Raw genomic sequence first — 19,296 nt, forward strand, 5'->3', positions numbered from 1 at the left:
TTGCCTTTTCTTTCACTCTTGGTCTTCCTCTACCCTCTACTGCAACACTTCTGCCCCTCAGGTGCCACGGCCATGGTTTTTTCACTTTCCATCCTCCAGAATATCAACCCAAATAAATCTCTGTTCTAAATTTAACAAAATAAAACTGAAGGTTTATTATTTTAAGGGTCTCATTAAATATGTTGTTTATATTCAACTTCTGTGAGCTCCATCCTCACATAATTAGATATTTTCATATAGATGTCTCATGAACTCAGGACTCAACATGGACAAACAAAACACAGCGATGGAGCAATACCCACCTATTGTCACATGACCCGCCATTCATTGAGACCACCTTATGAAAACCATCCCTGACCTTTGCACTGGGCCCAAGGCACTGAGTTTGGACCTCTGCTCATTTTCTGTGCTGGTCTAGACAGCAACTTCTCTATCTAGTCTCCACAGTTTATCATCTGATTTCTAGCTCAAGGTCTAGGCCATACCTTAGCATACTTCACTAGTGGAGAACCTTCCTGAAAATTCACAATACTTTAGAAATGATTTGACATTTATATGGCATGGTATGTTATTCTTTGACTTATTATTTCAATCTTCTGCCTGCCACCTGGATGACAGATTCCTCAAGAGCACCATCTGTATCAAATACTCCATCTTATTTACTGACTCTAGCTTAATGATGCTCTGTAAGTCACTCAATAGCTGTTACAGGGAGGGTGTCAGACAAGGTCACTAACCTCATTAAAATTCTACATATGAACTGAGTGGGGAGGGAGAACATTTCACATTCCAATAAGAACTGTAAAGGAAATGAACAGGGTTATTGGCATGGTGAGCTGCATAAAGTTGGGTAAGATAATAGCTAGCTGCTATTATTTTAGGCAGGATGGCCATAGGAAATTTCCCTGAGAACATAGGAGTTTATAGCTGGTACCTAAAAGCAGCCAGCAAAGAGCAGAGTGTATGTGAGGGCCCTGAGATGGGACACTGTGGAATGACTGAAAGAAAAGCAGCCAGAGTATTGGTACAGGTTTTTAAAGGGGGCATTAATAAAACATGGCTTACAATTTTAGATTATAATAGTTTCAAAATAAAGAAGAAACAATAAGGATGACAAAGAATGAGAAAATATAGTGTAAAAGTTACTACAACAATCCAAGAACTAGCGATTCCTGGATTATAGTGAGGAGACTCATATCAGATGTGGACAGATGTGAGCTACCTTTTAGAGAGGTAACCAACAGAACCACATTTGGATAATTTCAGTAGGCAGTGCTGGACATTACCATTACACATGTACAGAGAATAGTGCATGGGATGTGAAGGACCAGAATTATGTTTGGATAGAAGGTTTAGGTAATTTGTTATTCCAGCCTCACTTGGTGGTGATATCTTATTCTTTCTTCTTAGAGGTTGTTGAATTCAAGGGGAAATCCCAAGTAGGCAGTTGGATGTACAAAATGAACACAAAGACAAAGTCTCAAATAAATAAACACATCTAAGGAAGTTAACAGCTTATACCTGCTATTTAAACTTAGAAAATGAATTAAATTATCCAGGAATGGTGCTTATTAGAGAAAAGGTGGCTTTTTTTTTTAAATCTCTTCTTAGGTTCTACAAACCTAAAGGGCAGCATTAAGCAAGTAGAAAAACCAACCTGCCTGGAGTCTCTGATGTTGCAGAAAAGACTGTTTCAACCACGGGCAATCTGCTAAAGTTAGAAAAAGAACCCAGAAAAGGGAAGATTTGGTATATAATAAAGAGGCAACGGATACATTTTCTAAGATGTTTCAGCTAAATGGTAGTGAAAAAGTCAAACTGAAAGGACATGAAAGGAGGAATGAGATTAGAAAGTAGAAGAACAAGAGTGTTCTGGCTGGTTTGATGACAACCTGACACAAGCTGGCGTCGCTGTGGAAGAGGGATCCTCAATTGAGAAAATGCCCCTAACAGACTGGAGTGTAAGCAAGCCTGTGGTACATTTTCTTGACTGATGATTGAGGTGGAAGAGTCCAGACAATTGGGGGTGCCACCCCTGGGCAGGTGGTCTAGGGGTATAACAGAAAGCAAATAAGCCAGTCATGAGGAGCCAGATCCAAGCAGGATCAGCTCCTGCCTCCGTGTTTCTGCCCTGTTTAGTTCCTTGCCAAACCCTCTTGAATGATGAACTGTGATATGGAAGGGTAGGAAAAATAAGCCCTTTCTTCCCCCAGTTGTCTTGGGTCATGGTGTTTTATCACAGCAATAGAAACTCTAATTAAGACAAAGAAGAAGAATAGAAAGAGGAAGAGGAGAAGGAAGATGCACATCCACATCATCGTCATCAACATCAATGTCATCAACATCACCATCAACAACAACATCATCATCAACATCATCAATGTCACTCACCATCAACATCATCATCATCATCATCATCATCATCATCATCATCATCATCAAATAACAAACCAGATAATGACAGAGTATATTTAATTTGTCAGTACCTTCACAAAAGTAGGTCGCAAAACATTGAAATATCATTTGGATCAGCAGAAGCTTTGGTCTCTTTGATGGGAGAATGAACTGAGGTCTTAGGTAAAGATAATTTGCATTTTTAAATGATGTAGAAGTGAAGCTACTAATCCTAAGAGTTATGACAGTGCACTGAAAAATTCCCATGAATAAGATGGCTTTCATTAAGAATAGAAACCCTCCTTTGCATAAATGAACAAAGCAAAAGGCAGCTCAACCTTATTTCATAAAACTAAAGCCTTATACATAGAATCTACTGCATTATGAGAGAACTTTTAAAAAATAACAGTGGGGGAAATATTACAACATACATAATACTAATGTATAAAGGGAATGAGACAACCAAGGCAAACTAAAGGATAAAAACAATGGTGGTGTAGAACTTGTGGGTGTGGTCAACCAAGGACTGGTCCAACTTGAGGCCCACACCACAAAAGGGAGCCAATGCCTGCCATTGCCTGGATGGCTAGGAACCAGAGACTGGACAGCCCAGAAACTAACTAACTAACTAACTAACTAACTCTCTCTCTGTCTCTGTCTCTCTCTCTCTCTCTCTCTCTCTCTCTCTCTCTCTCTCTCTCTCTCTCTCTCACACACACACACACACACACACACACACATACAAAGTCAATGGAATGATTAGTAATGATATTCTGCTATACTCATAGATTGGTGCCTAGCCCAATTGTCATCAGAGAGGCATAGTCCAGTAACTGATGGGAGCAGATGCTGAGACCCAAAACAAAACATTAGGTGGCACTCAGAGAACCCCACAGAAGTGGGGGGGGGAACTGTAGGAGCCAGAGGTGTCAAGGACACCATAGAGAACATGGCCCACAGAACCAACTAATCAGAACTCACTCATAAGAGCTTACAGAGACTAAAGTGACAATCAGAGAGACTGTAATTGTCTGAGATAGGATCTCTGCATGTACGTTATGGTTGTATAGCTTGGTGTTCTTGTGGGACTCCTCACAGTGGAATTGGGGTATCTCTGACTCTTCTGCCTACTCTTGGGACCCTTTCCCTCCTACTGACTTGTCTTGTCTAGGCTTGATATGAGAATTTGTGCCTAGTCTTTTAGTAACTTGTTATGCAGTGTTCAGTTGATATCCCTGGGAGGCCTGCAGTTTTCTGAAGGGGAACAGAGGAGGAATGAATCTGGGGGAGAGGAGATGTCAGGAAGAGGGACTTGGAGGAGTGGGGGGGGGGTGAAAAACCATGATTAGAATGTAATATATGAGAGGAGAATTAAAACAACACCACAAAATAGGAAAAAAGAAAAAAAACAAGGAAACCAACAACAAAAAAAAGAAATTCAAATGAGCAAAAGATAAGGGCAATCCTTCATTTTTAAGAATTTCCTTTAAAAATCATGAATGTAGAATAATGACACTCAGAGAGGTATTTTAGTAGTGCTGCAAATAGAATCAGACATAAAAATATTCTCCACTTGCCTAGATAGCCCCACCATGAATTTCCCCCACAAATCTAAATATAGAAAGATAGTCTTGTCTTGCTTAATATGACTTGGTATGATTGTAGAAGGTACTGAATTCTTTTATTTCAGTCTACACGATCAAATGAGACATTTAGCAGTGTAACTGTAAAGCTTAGCATGTCTGGAGATGCAGCATACTTACCATGCTATGAACATCACATAAATACAGAATCAAAGAGAGGGCAGGGTGCCTACCTTCCCTGATGGCCGTGAAAGGTGTCCCCTCTTCTTCCTGCAGCCTGATCACCTTTAGAGCCACCAGCTTCCCATTTACCCTGCAGGAAACCAAAGACAGGTGAAAGTGACTCTGCAGAGCTCTGTGTCTGCTATGGTTCTGATTATGTACCCTAAAATTTCTGTTCTATGCAATTCTTCATTGAGAATGTCAGGGACTCGATTATTCTGCCGCAGCCATATTTGTTTCAGCAAGGCTGGGAATCCTAGATCACTGTAAATATTCACATTATAAATACACTTGCAATAGGCTAATACTGAATTTGATATTTCTATGATTTAGTCTTTTCCATCCAGTAAAACTAGAGTTCAACAAAACCACTTGACAAGGATTCTCAGTTTAATTCACAGCAAAGAAGGGAAAGGGATATTTTCTTTGTTTCTCAAACTGCACTGTCACTCTTGGATAGGGTCATTTAATCCCAAGGACAGAAAGTTGACACTCATATTCCCTTGATATCTCTCTCTCTCTCTCTCTCTCTCTCTCTCTCTCTCTCTCTCTCTCTCTCTCTCTCTCTCTCTCTCTCTCTCTGTGTGTGTGTGTGTGTGTGTGAGAGAGAGAGAGAGCAACACGCCCCCCCACATCTTTCCCATTTTTAAAATAAGAGCTTCTGAAAACTGTAATTAATCTGGTTGTTTTGTGTTATGCTATATCACCAAAAATTTGATGAATAGGGGGCTGGAGAGATGGCTCAGCAGTAAAGAGCACTGGCTGCTCTTCCATAGGACCATGTTCAATTCCCAGCACCCACATGGCAGCTCACAACAGTCTGTAACTTCAGTTCCAAGGGATCCAACACCCTCACCCAGACATACATGAAGGCAAAACACCAATGCACATAAAAAAATAAAAATAAATAAACCTTAAAAAAGATGAATTACAAATTACAAAAGACATACCCAAAGCAAATGCTTCTTTGAAACACATTATGTGTGTCTCTAAAGTAAGATTACACTATGGAGATAATTCTTTTTTTTTAATTAATTAATTAATTTATTTTTTAAATTACATTCATGATATTCATTAATTACACTCATGATATTAATCACATTTGTGGTATTCATAGATTATATTCACAGTATTCATTCAATTATATATATATATATATATATATATATATATATAATTAATTTTAAATGCTAAATGTCATTCCTTGAAGTGGGGAAGAGGTCTTAAATACAGGCTTACAGCACAATGGGAGGACCCCGGAGGGCATAAGTTCGCTACTGATGTTTTACAATCTTGCATCTAAGCTGTTAATGCCTATTATTCAGGATATACAGACAAGGAACTTCCCTTAAGCATTCAGGAGGGTGGAACCTAGCAGGGAATTAGCATAGGGAGGATATCAAGGTCAAGATCCACAAGCAAGACAACAGTTACCCAAAACGGGGGCCAGGACCCTACAGGCCCCCCTTTTATTAAAAAATGAGCTTCTGACTTGGGTTGCATGGGACGTCAGCAGGTCACCTTACCCGTCATGGAGACACCTGCCCAGGCCACACAGGTGCTCTGTCTTAGGTTGGTGAGTGCCCCCCAGGCATTACCTGTCTCTGAATACTCATTAGGAGATAATTCTTTATTCAGTCAATACTGTTACTATCAACATCAAAGACTTAACTATATATTCTGGTCCTCTTGATTGCTTTATTTTCTACTTTTACTAGGCCTGATGGAATATTTTATTTGGTTCCCTTGTTCACTAAAATGTTTTAAAGGAGATACTAAATGTAAAAAGTACAAAAGATAGTTAGTGAAAAACAAACCACCCTGCCATGCTCCTCCTACCACCTAGCTCCCACCCTCTGAAGCCAACACTGACCACTTTTCAGATATACTCTCTGGTCTTTAGGCCCTCCATATTTACACATAAATTATGTGTATGTGTTTATGTCATATAAATTGACATATGTATACATACACACCTGCACAGTGCAGAAAACCACATACAGAAATGTTGGTATATGATACACAGTGCACTGCAACCCCTTGTATAATATACTTAATTTCATACTAGTCTTTAACTAAGAGTCATCTAGCTTATTCACAATTTTCTGCTACTCTAGTGATACGATTTCCTTGTATATTTTACCCTTATTTTTAAAAACATGAATAACAAATTCCTTTAAAAAAGACAAGATCAAAATATATACAATTCTAATTAGTATTTTTGATGAAAATTCAAATTTTATACTACAAAGCAGAAACCAATTTACCTTTCCTACAGCAACAATGACAGTTGCTATTCCTTTCCTCTGTCTCCTCTTTGTTATCAACATTTGGTTTGCTAATCTTATAGGTCAAAATGGTTTCTTATTATAAGTGTGATTGCTACCAGAAATCTTCAGAGGAACCAAAATGGAGAGCTCATGTGACCCAGAGAATCCTGTGTCTGAGTTTGAAAAATGAATGTTAATGTCTTTAAAATAAATAAGAAAAATTAAGAAATCACAATATCTAATGAACTTATGTTTGTTCAAAAAACTGCCCCAGAAGGGAAACCCAGAAGCCAGAGTCCTCATCACAATCCAACTGCCAGGTGGCATTTCTCCCTGAGCCCACTGACACTCCATTTCTGGCGATGGCAATGAGATACGGACATCTTGTGCAGTCTTCCTCCTGGAATACTTCCTCCTTTCCCTGTATCTCAGCCGGGAAGGCAGGCCCAGTGATTTTCTCTCCTGACTGCATCACCTTGACTTCCCTAAGCCTGTTTGTGCTCTGGGTACCCAGGTGCAAGCATCAACTAACGCCTGCATGTGGGGTTCAGCTGGCTTCACAGTCTGTGATCCTCACTTTGTGCTTGAGAACTAAGTGAGGCTTTGGCAGGGATTGAGGCCACGATGCAGTCAGAACTGACATCTGCACAGACTTCTCAGCCCAGTTGAGCTCATCAGTGGCTCCCACAGGAGACAGTAACTGATTCCAGGAACGCCTTGGAATTTTCCCCTCATTTACAGACATTTTCCTCTCACCCATAAAACACACACACCACCTTCTTCTGTCAAAGCTTTCCACTTCCCTTGAGAAGCATTAAACAGTATGTACCAGGAACAGAATTCTGGCATATGGAATCTCATACTTCTAAAGGCCATGCACTTCAAACAGGCCCTGGGACCACAAAATATAACTAGTCCTTAGCACACGGAAAACAATGGAGCCTTTACTTGAACTAACACTTATTCCTGAGATGCAACTGAAGTCAGCCTGGTGGTTTGAATAAGAATGGTCACCATAAGTTTCTATATTTGAATGCTTAGTCATCAGGGAGTAGAACTGTTTCAAAGGTATAGAAGCATCAGGAGGTGTAGCCTTGTTGGGATAGGTATGGCCTTGTTGGGGGAAGTGTGTCACTGGGAGTGGACTTTTAGGTTTCAAAAACCAATGCCAGTCCCAGGTGTGCACACTCACTCGCTTGTCTTTCTCTGTCTCTCTCTCTGTCTCTCTCTCTGTCTCTCTCTGTCTGTCTCCCTTTCTCTCTCTCTCTCTCTCTCTCTCTCTCTCTCTCTCTCTCTCTCTCTCTCTCTCTCTCTCTCTCCCTGCTTCTAGACCAGAATGTAACTGTCAAGTACTGCTCCAGTGCCACCATGACCTCACCATGATGACAGTCATGGACTAACCTCTGAAACCGTAAGCAATCCCCCAGATAAATGCTTTCTTTTATGAGTTTCCTTGGTCATAGTGTCTCCTCTCAGCAACAAAACAGTGACCAAGACATTAAGAATCCCTCTGAGCACTCTCAAAGATCAATCTACATCATTCTGTGGTGATTAAAAAAAAAAAAAAAAAAAAACATTTCCTTTGAATTTACTTTCTCTAAACACAAGAGACAATTTCAGAGAATTATGATTCTGCAATTTCCATGGACTGAAACTCAAAGTGTTAAGGTATCTATTTATTTGTTTGTTTAAATTTTATTTTGTCTGATGTGCATGAGTTTTTCATCTACATATAGGTCTGTTCATCGTGTCTGTGTCTGGTGCCTGAGGATGCCAGAGAGAGATGTCAAATTCCCTGGAACTGGAGCTACAGATGTCCGTGAGCCACAATGTGGGTGCTGGGAATCCAACTCAGGTCTTCTGGAAGAGTCGGTGCTCTTAGGTTCCTAGGCCCCTCTCAGCCCCAAGTGTTAGTGGATTTTGTGGGCTATGATCATTCAGTTGCTGCTGACATTGACATTTTTAGATATCATATCAAAGGAAACTAAGTATGTCTTTAAAGTTCATACATTATAAGCTCCAGAGAAAAAGAGACTGCTTCATTCACTGCTATGTGTCCAGTATCCAGAACCTTCCTGGCACAGCATATATTTTTACAGAATGAATATTGATGTACTTAATTCATGGATACTTTCCCCTTCCTTTATGCCAGATAAATCTAGAATAAGGTAGGAAACTTATTATTTCCAAAATTTTCAGAGAAACAAAAAAATGTATAAAACTGTCAGCATCTTCATTCATGTTTGGCTTAAGGATTTCTTGATTTTCCTTTTGTCTTTTGTGGGGTTTTTTGCACCCCACCCCCAGATTAAAAGTGAAGTCTCTCTGATTCTTATGCATATGGTGACAAATTTTCATTTTGCAGAAGTTTTAGAATTTATAGAATACTTTCATTAACCTTTTTACAGCCAAAAGACTCATTGCAACACACGGACAACCTTTAACAATCTAAGCACAGAGCTCTAGTCAGCATCTCTCCCGCCAATGGCTTCACTCAGTTTACCACAAGGAATCATATTGATCATCACATTGCTCTTTAACCTGAGTTACCATGACTTTCTCCTTCCTTAATTAGATTTTCTCTGCATGTCTGGACACTCACCAAGTGCTGAGTCCTTCAGCGTCAAAGTCCAGTAAAAATGTTAAGTCACAGGCTCAACCATTCTAAAAAGGATCTTTGGGAAGAATAATATTATGAAACTGTCTAATGTTCTAATTTGTGTACATACATATTTTAGCACTATTATCTGAAGCACTTAAAATTCTAAGGTACTAGCTATGCATGTATTTCACTTCTTAAGGGTATCAAATTAAGATGTCATCTATTAAAAAGCAAAAAAAGTCATATTTTCTAATTATCTTATAGTTTCAAACTACTTTATGAATGCTCAAAACATGTAATTCAAACACCGATTTAAATAAACACAAAATTCAAATTGAATCAATAAATCAGAGCTGTTTACAGAAAAACACTGGAGATTCTCCTTTAATAAGTCGTATTAATTAAATCAAAAGCTAATGAATAAAAGGCAATCAAGGTTTGATTGCCAGTGGAAACATTAATTCAGATAAATAACATGGTGAGAAAAATATGCTTTAACTTGTGTTAATATTGCTGTAGAACAGTCTTTTGAAGATACAGCCAGTTTTGCCTCCAGTTGTTATAACCTACACATCGAGTCATTTTCCTTCAGACACAACCGCCATTACCAACATGGCGTCACTGTGAGATACAATCTCAGCCCCAGGATGAGTAACTCAGTGTTCTAGTCTGGTCTGTATGTCACAAGGAATGAGCTGCCAATGCAGCACAAGGCAGAGCTGTATAAATAGTGTCCAGTCACAGAGACCTTGGGACACTAGGTAGTGAGACTCAAGTAGAATCCAGCTTCAAACAATTCTGACCACAGCTTCAAAACTCTAAACTCAGAAATGGTGTCCATAAATCCATGTGCCCCTTGACACTTATAAATACAAAATTCTTTTGTGATTTTGTGAATACCTAAAGTGCAGAATTTTTAAACAGAAGCAACAACCTACTGTTTTGTTTTTTATCCATCCTTTGCTTCGTTTATTTCTAGTTCTGCCAGACCTATAGACTTCCCACTTTGCTCAGGGCACAGTTTCCAGTTTCAGAAAATGATACTCAAAGAGAATTTCCATACACATAAGTAATTCTCAAAGGAAAGCTGCAAAGTCTTCTCTTCCATCAGTTACCTCAAACTAACAGGATAAATTAGACAAGAAAACAAAATAAAAATACTATCTAGGTCATCTCGGAAAGTACTGTTCATGTGTTCACACTTAGAAGAGATCATGCCTAGACGATATAGAGAAAATTAAAGCAGTATACCTAGAAGAAATTTAATATATCTGGGAAACGTAATATATGATGTCTCCCTCATCCATTAGATCTTGTATCAAGGGAAAATGCTGAGGAAAACCCCAGCCAGAGAAGCCAGGCCCAGGCTTTTGTCTCTGGCTGTTTTGACACAGAGGCAACAGCAAGCCATGGCACAGCCAGAGCAGTGTTTTGGGCTGAGTTTATAAATTTGGGGCAAATTATTAAAACTATGTGGAAAATTATCCTAATCAGGCTTCATTTATTAACAACCTCTTTTAAAGGTAGTTCAAATGTTCAGTATCTAGTATTAAAACTTTAGAAGTTAGCTAGCTGTTCTGTGGCCTCACTGCTGTCTTTCAATCCACCTTTTATTGGGATGTGAATGAGAAGCCACCTCAACACTCCTTAACCACTGTTTTCTGGCATAGCCTGATAATGATAGCCCCCATACCTTACTCTAAGGGGGAAAACATTTTGAATAATTAGAATTTTGAGGTAAACTCTAACAGCCCCTTGCAGTAATATGTATTAAAATTATGTGGACAGAATTGGAAGAAGACTCATACTAAATCTTGTTAAATTGATTTCTTTTTTAATAAAATCTAAGATTAATAAAATAACAGTATAAAGTCTACTTGCTAGGATGTGACTAAGAATACAAAATCTGAGGATTTAATACAATGAGCAAAGAGTACATTCAATCAGCAACTATTACCCATAAAAACAAATGGTTGCTACTAAAGCATAATTCATAATTTTAAATGTTTTATCAAATGTATAGTCTCAAGATACTTTCAAACAAAATTAGTTTGGACACTTTGACTCATTATGTGTTGTAGAATATTATTTTAAGGTGTGTTACTTTTGTTTATGTTGCATTTGTTTAACTCTGTGAAGCTGTGTTACTGTGCCTGTCTAAAACACCTGGTGGTCTAAATAAAGAACTGAATGGCCAATAGTGATGCAGGAGAGAGAGATACGTGGGACTGTCAGGCAGAGAGAATATATAGAAGGAGAAATCTAGGAGAGAAGAAGTAGCCAGAGAAGGAGGAGGACTCCAGGAACCAGCCACCCAGCCTCATAGCTACACAGCAAGTCATGGAGTAAGAATAAGATTTATAAAAGTAAAACAAAAAGAAGAAAAAAGAAAAAAGGTAAAAGCTGTGGGAGCCTGCCGGAGTCCAGCTCTGACTTGTCAAAGAGTTCTTGGTGGGAGGAGAGAAGAATGAGGAAATGATAGATAGAGGCAAAAGACCTCCCCCCTTTCAAGATTAAAGCACAAAATACAGCCAAATGTGGACCTTCAAAATACCTTGTAACCACACCCATGGCCAAATCATCCCATTATGCAGCACTACTGGATAAAGCAAGCTCAGATTCTCTTACCCTGAGTAAGGTCTTACTAGGGATCCCCTGTGGGCCCCCACAAAAAGCCCAGCGGCAAAAGGTAGACAGGGTAATTTAAGTTAAGGAAAGCTGGCAAGAAACAAGCCAAGCTAAGGCCGGGCATTCATAATTAAGAATAAGCCTCTGTGTGTGATTTATTTGGCAGCTGGATGGCAGGCCCCTTAAAATAACAAAACCAAACAACAATTATGTTCACAGCAGAAAACAGAACTGTGCACATTTTCACAATTTTAAGCTGATCAATTTTGTACCATTCCCAAACTAGAATCAATTTAATAAAGGATTTTACAAGTTTATTAAGGAAGGCAAGCACAGAAGATAGCTAAGTGCCCTGGGACCCCGTCCCCCCCCCCAGTTTGGTTTAGGGTTATGCACAGGGTTTTTTAATTCTGTACCTGGCAGCCTAACTCCTTCACCTGGATATACTATGCATACACACCCCTCTCCAAACAATTCACCTAGGAAAGAAATATCAGCGCCCTTTAATCCCCATCTACAATGGACTCCACATACACCCATCCTTGAACACGAATTTGAGTCTTTCATCCCAGTAGCAATCAAATTCAGGCAGTCTCCATTCAAGTATATCCCCCAACATATCTAAGTTAAAGACAAGTTAAAGACTAGAAGAGCCAACCCGGCCTGAACTGATTTTGAGTGCTTGGAAAAACCACAGTGGCCTCTAGTAACCTTTTAAGAGGAAATCCCCTATTTACCATCTTATGCCTCTGCACAATTGGACATGCATATGATTGAAACTAACTATATTGTGGGAAGAACATATGCAATAGGAAAATTATTTTTAACTTACCAATCAAAATAGAAAACCACTCAAATTATGTTTCTTAGTAACAAGGACTTCTCCTCTTTAAGTCCATAAAAGGAATACCTTAACAATAATTGGGGTTTTGAGCATCCTCATTCATGTGGCCCATCAAGTTTGACAGTACAGCCATCTTTAATCTATACTATAACTTTGCTCCAAAGAAAAATTTCAACTCTTTAGATAAGAGGCCAATAACCTGGAAACACTTGGCAACAGTGACATTGCTACCAGAAGAAACTTCAGTGACAATGAAGGTTTCAAAGAAGAGAGCAAACCCCTCACTGGCCATGGGTCTTTAGACTCCCACTGCCATGGTCAAAGCAGTCCTTCAAAGACTTAGTGGAACTCAAACCCCTCTACAGAGATCCAAATTAGGTCATTCTTTCTGCTGCAGAAGGAAAAAAGAAAATCTGCCACCTGTAGTTTACCCTCTGCTTCAAGTTCTGAACCAACAAAGAGAATACCAAAGGCTCTCCCATGGTCCAGCCCTCCATTAAAGTTCAAAAGTTCATTTCTTATTCAACAAATACTAATTGTGAGGTTTCGAGTTTGTGCTTGGGATAAATAATAAATAATAATACATCCCTGCACACAAGGCTCTTGAGTCCAGCCCAGGACTAAAAATCAAATGAGAGGGATACAATGAGAGGAAGTCACCAGGCTCCCACTTGTCAAATGGCTCAATTTGACCATCTGTAAAATAATACCCGCAACTGAAAGACATCAAATATGCTTAAATCTATACCTATATACAAAACTAATGAAACCAATTGATCATACATGGAGTACTCTGTGGTCCTCTCTTTAGTATAAAATCTGGTTAAAGAAAAAAGATGCTGTAATAAGGGCTTCCTTTGGAGAGGTTGTAAGAAGTGCTGCTGGAAAGCATGTTCCTCCTGGTGGAAGCTTTCCTGCTCCTTCAGAGAATAAATCCAATCCAAATCTGACCATACCTAGATTTAAGTGCTTACTGAGAGAATATAATCAACAAAGTAAATAATACCCACTGTGTTATAATCTGAAAATTCCAAACTATCGGACATTGTAGGAAGAACAAGCCTGAACAAAGTAATTTCAAAGTAACACTACCTGAGCTCTAGATGCTATTAAGATATTAATATTTGTTTAATGTTGTCATGTTAGAACATGATAGGGGGGGTGTATGTGTGTGTGTCTGTCTGTCTGTCTGTCTGTCCTGCATCTTCAGATATCCTCAGAAGAGGGCATCAGATCCCTGGAGCTGGAGTTACAGGCACTGAACTCTGGTGCTCTGCAGAAGCAGCAAAGGCTCTAAGTTCTAGTTCCATAGTTGTATTTTAATAAAAGAGTCGCCATCTTTCGAATAATAAATATTCTGTGAAACAATTATATTTGGAGCTTTTCTCAAAACTAATAGAAGAAATTAAACGACAAAACAAGATCAGATATGGGCTGATAGTGCTTAAAGCCATGCGACACGTTGACAAGGGTTGACTACAACTATGACTTCTACTAGTTATTTTCCACACAAAGAGGTACAGAAAGAAGGAAAGAGTTGGGATGGTAAGGGGTGCCATAAAATGCTGTCTTCTGAATATAACATGGCCCCCATTTTCATGAACTAATAGCAGCTGTGATTATCTGCACAGAATCTGCACAAGATGGAACCCATCAACATTCCACTATGGAAGGGAGAGGCTTATTGGACTCCACTGCTCTCCCAGGAGCTACTGACTATGACTGGCTTCTGGAGGAGGTGGGGGGATTTCTTAGTAGTGGTCAGCTGCTGATAAGCTGTCATTGCTCCGATATGTTACCTCCCAACAGGAAGGGTGGTCAGGAAGCTGAAGTAGTAGTCTGGGTGAAAGATGTTAGCATTCATACTGGGGCAGGAACAATGAAAAAAAGAAACAAACTTCTGAAGATGAAACCACTAGAGTGTCAGGACAAACTGGACTGAGTCTTGGGAAATTAAAAGAATGATTTCTAATTTCCTGATTTCAGCATGTGGATATTTAGAGGTACCATTTGTTGATATGAACGAAACTAAAACTTGGATAGATGGACATGTGTTCCAAGAATTTCATTTGGTAAGATGTTGAACTGGAAACATTAAATGGAGATGCAACTGACACACTGGTATTTATAAGTCTGGATCTTGATACAAAATTCTAAGCCAGACATAAATTTGTGATTCATTTATACTACAGGAAGAGCCAGGATTCTGAGTTAAGAAAGCACTTAGAACAGAGATGTGGAGTAGGGAAAAATTTGCTGATCTGAGGGCAATGTTCTTGATCTGGAAGGGCCTGAAGAGCAAGGGAAGGTACCACTCGAGTACACAAAGACATATGAATGGGTTCTGAGAGTGGAAGACTGTTAAATTTGGGTCTTGGGTGGTATCTGGTGTAACAGTGATGTGAGGCAAGAGACTCAATCCTGAAAGTATCTTGGAAGCATGGGGATGAGGATAGTGTTGAGGATGCTGTCAGCATATCTGACCCCTCTGTGTGCAGGCAAGGTGTGCAGCAGGATGGGACCAGTCTTTGCAGCTGATGGATTAAGTACATTTTCTCAGCCCTCACTGCATATTAAACCCACCATAGAGCTACATCACAAGAGTGGCCAGTCATACCTCTGATGTAACCGGTGTGAGCTCGGGGAAGGGGTAAAATCACCTGTATTTTGAAAAATTCCTTTGGTGATTCTAATGTCTAACCATGGCTGAAAAAAAGCTTCTCATAGTTGCTCTTCCTTGGCCTTGTCCTTTACACTGATGTCTCCTTGTCACTATAAACATGCAAAATTGTACTGATATTGTGAGTCCCTCCGTGCCGCAGCTGAAAGCTTCTTGCTAACCCTCAGCTGCTTGCTCCTTCTCAAGCTTGGCTGTCAGGAAGCACAAACTACCAGATGTGCTGTATTAGTGCTAAGCAGATCAGGACAGTCCCTACCCCATTCTAGAAACTGAGACAGCCACAGAACACTGTAAACTCAGACTGACTGAGCCAAAGAGTATACACTCCAAATTGTCCTCAAGGACCCTGAAATTACAGTATCTCTCACCTTTTAAAATAAGATTCAGGAGTATGTTTTCTCTCTAATAAACTCCAACCTGTTAACAGGTACCCAGTGCCCATGCCTCTAACCATTGATTCTATATTTCAATCCTACTTAGGACAGGCATTGGCCACCTAGCGTCCTCTGTTCTCATCCTCAAAAGAATAAAACACTGAACACAGGGAGGCCAACACTGTGCTTTCTGGCACTGCACTCTGGACCCAAACCACCCTCATTTCAGTGCCCTTGGCTTCAAGTGTCTGTGTCTCTCTGTCTCTCTATCTCTCCATCTCTCTGCCATCTCTCCCCCAACTCCACTTTCCCAATCATGTTTGATGCTCACACTCCTATCCAGGCCTTGTTCATGCTCCTATTACAGCCAGGCCGCAGCTCTCCATCACTGATAAGTACACTGATATTCTACTCTGCTGCTAAACTATTCAGGAAAATCTGTGCACAGCACAATTTCATTCACAGTTGGAGCTCAGTAGTAACAAGTGAGCCAGTTGCTCACTTTGTCAAAGAGGTGCTGAAATAGCACACACTAGAGTCTCTACAGCTCTTCGGTTACTTAACCAGCCTTTATCAAAACACCCTGCCTACAGCAAATCCAACTTCTCAGAACTTTCTTTCCTACCACTGCATAATCAAATACATCTATCAACAATTATAGGCAAGAAAATATGCTGACTAGTCACATGATTCACTAGCCTATTAGCGCTACTCAGTTTAACACTCTCAAGAGAACAAGTTATTCGGGTACAGCACCATTTCTCCAACCTCTTAACCTCTATTTTACTTGAGAATTGTTCAGAACCATCCAAACAAGATTCTTTTCCAAGTGTTCGAGGAGGGCCTACAGGAGAAGAGCCAGACTGATGTCCTCAGGTCTGTTTCACAAGATCCATTGTTCTGAACGTTCAAACCCATCAGGACTACTAGTATCTTGCAGTTTTTCATAATTTCCACAGAAAGTTGACAGTTAAATAAAAATCCCAAGTACAGACTTCTTTAAAATTCTTCAGAACAGTCATCTCTGGTCTGAAATCAAGTCTTTAGAGCACCACCGTGCGGCACACGTCTGACTGTGCACCACACATCTGGCGGTGCAGCACACATCTGGCGGTGCACCACCTGCACCACACATCTGGCGGTGCACCACCTGCACCACACATCTGGCGGTGCACCACACATCTGACTGTGCATCACCGTGCAGCACACATCTGGCGGTGCACCACCGTGCATCACACATCTGACTGTGCACCACCATGCACCACACATCTGGCGGTGCACCACTGTGCACCACACATCTGACTGTGCACCACTGTGCACCACACATCTGACTGTGCACCACTGTGCACCACACATCTGACTGTGCACCACCGTGCACCACACATCTGGCAGTACAAGTCCCTCCTGTGTCTGCTGTGCACTTGGGGACGGAGTCAAACGCTCCTCGGTAGCAGTGATACAAGCAAAGGGAAGGTGAGTAATTGCATCTGTTCTTTGTCCTCTCTCTACGGCAGCAGCATCTTCTGTAAGTGGACTTGGGGCCTGAGCTCCTCAAAGGACTTCCTGCATCTCAGAATAGGGCAGTCTGGACTCGTCTGGTCTGGCTGAGTTTGAAGAGACTGTCATCATTTACCTTGATACATGGCTTTCTGCAAGATTGGGGTAGAGGACTGTAAACTTCTCAGGACTCTGAGGACAAGTGTCTCCGAGGTGCAAGGAACCTCTCTGGGAGAGCAAGAAGCACCCACAAACGGCTGTTGAGAAGATAACCAGCGAGTGGAGGAGATGAGACGCTACCCAGCAACCCAAACGCATGACAGACAAAGGCAACAATGTTAGTTTGTCTCTGACCAAAAGCCACTTGGGGGAAAAGGGTTTATTTGGCTTATAAGTTAGAGTCCACCACGGAGCAGAAAAGGACCATAACGACTGATGAAAATGTCTAATTTCATTAAAAAGAAATAGTTTCTTATCAGGAAGCTTTACAGATTCCCACAAAGTGAGACCTGAAACTTACTGTGCAATATTCACTCATTAAAAACACAACATACATGTACTCATGCACACCGAAAAATAAGAATGATGAGAAGCTAAGTCAGAGACTCACCAAATAAGGAGGAAAAAACAAAAACAAAACAAAAAAAAAAAAAAAAAAAAAAAAAAAAAAAAAAAAAAAAAAAACGCAGAAATAGGTGTTTTGGTTTTTTTTTTTTCCTCTTTTGTTTTGCCCTCTTCCTGTTTTCAAGTACACTTGTCTGGAGAAACACATCACAGAGGGCTTTGGAAACACTGCATTTCACACTTCTGGAGAAATCACATTTTCTCTTTCTGAGGTCAAGGGGCCACTTTAAATGGATTGTCATCTTCAGCAGATATTTTTTTCCTCCCTGCTCCCTGACAGAAAATGTTTCCAATGAGCCAAGAAGAAATGGTTCTACTTTCTGATATTATCTCTTTCCCCAAACCTAGGTTGCTTCTTCTGCTCTGGCCAATTCTTAATAATCACATCTCAATCCTATCCAAGAATGAAAGGCAAATCTATTCAACCGTCATTTTCTTTTTGAAAAGTATTACTACAGTCTCACAACAATAGTGAGCCATCACCTGAGCAGGGGCTAACGGGAAGCAGATAAAGCCTGATGTTCAACCTTACAGCTCTTCTGGCCTCCCAGTCCAGTTCCCATGTATCTAACAGAGCCATAGTGTGCCCTGGTCCTGGCCCTGGCCCAGGCCCACACATTGAGTGTGAGCGCATGTTCCCACTCTCAGGATGAAAGCCTCCCTACAGAAAGCAGATGAGATGCACCAGAAAGCACATCACAGATTCATTGCAATGTTCTGAAGAGTCCCCTAGTACTCATTGCCAACTGGTGTTCACCACAGAGACCTTGCTTTTCCCATTGAAAAAGAACCATACAAAATTAAGTGAAGTTTAGAGCCACAGTATAAGCAATTAATGCAGCCCTGAAGAGTCATTATGACAGGGTATTCAGAATTCAGAGTATCCTCTACCCATTCTCACAAAGACCAAAACACACACACAGCCCTGCAGTTTACGTTCCTACCAACACAGAAAAACAGTATTTTCTTTCTGGTAGTTACCTGCAAAGACTTACAGAAACTAGCAAAGGAAACCTCACATTAACATTGTGAAAAGGCTTCAGACTAGAGTAAGCCAGGAGGACTGGAAGAGAAGGAACTTTTCTCCAATAAAAAGGCATTGATTTTATAATTATGATGGAAAACATTAAATATATTCAAACTGAAATTTAAAATACTATCCAGTACAGGCACATTTTTTGCTATGATTTAAATCTTTTATGGTAAATGGACTTCCCAACAGTGCTATTCAGCACCATGAATGACCTCAAGCTAAAAGAGAGTGTCCCTTAAAATGGTTTGTTAAGAAGCAAGTTAGGTGTCAGCCTAAAGCTGAGAAATTTACCTGCACCTGTTGAAGACAGAGATTGATCTTAATTCACACATTGCTGAAAAGATATAAAGAAAGACCATTATAAAGATGCCTATCATTGGTAAAAAGAAAGATAGAAGTTTGCCTTACTTCTAAAACCTTGCAATAGGACCAGCGTACAAAGTTAGCCTGATTTGAGATAAACTGGTGTCATACACAGTCAAGAAGTTAAAATAAATCGATAGATAGATAGATAGATAGATAGATAGATAGATAGATAGATAGAT

At 40.1% G+C, this 19,296-nt stretch overlaps 1 protein-coding gene across 6 annotated transcripts in view; it reads right to left on the reverse strand.

The window, feature by feature from the left end:
- Positions 1-19,296, reverse strand: part of Cdk14 (cyclin dependent kinase 14) — a 484,970-nt gene that overhangs the window by 281,123 nt on the left and 184,551 nt on the right. For all 6 annotated transcript variants that reach the window (XM_028862580.2, XM_028862554.2, XM_028862546.2 and 3 more), the window contains one exon: positions 4,211-4,290. In XM_028862580.2, the coding sequence (XP_028718413.1) occupies positions 4,211-4,290 (80 nt within the window). The remainder of the gene's footprint in view (positions 1-4,210; positions 4,291-19,296) is intronic.

The sequence above is a fragment of the Peromyscus leucopus genome, chromosome 3 (assembly GCF_004664715.2).
Source record: "Peromyscus leucopus breed LL Stock chromosome 3, UCI_PerLeu_2.1, whole genome shotgun sequence".
NCBI classification, from domain to species: domain Eukaryota; kingdom Metazoa; phylum Chordata; class Mammalia; order Rodentia; family Cricetidae; genus Peromyscus; species Peromyscus leucopus.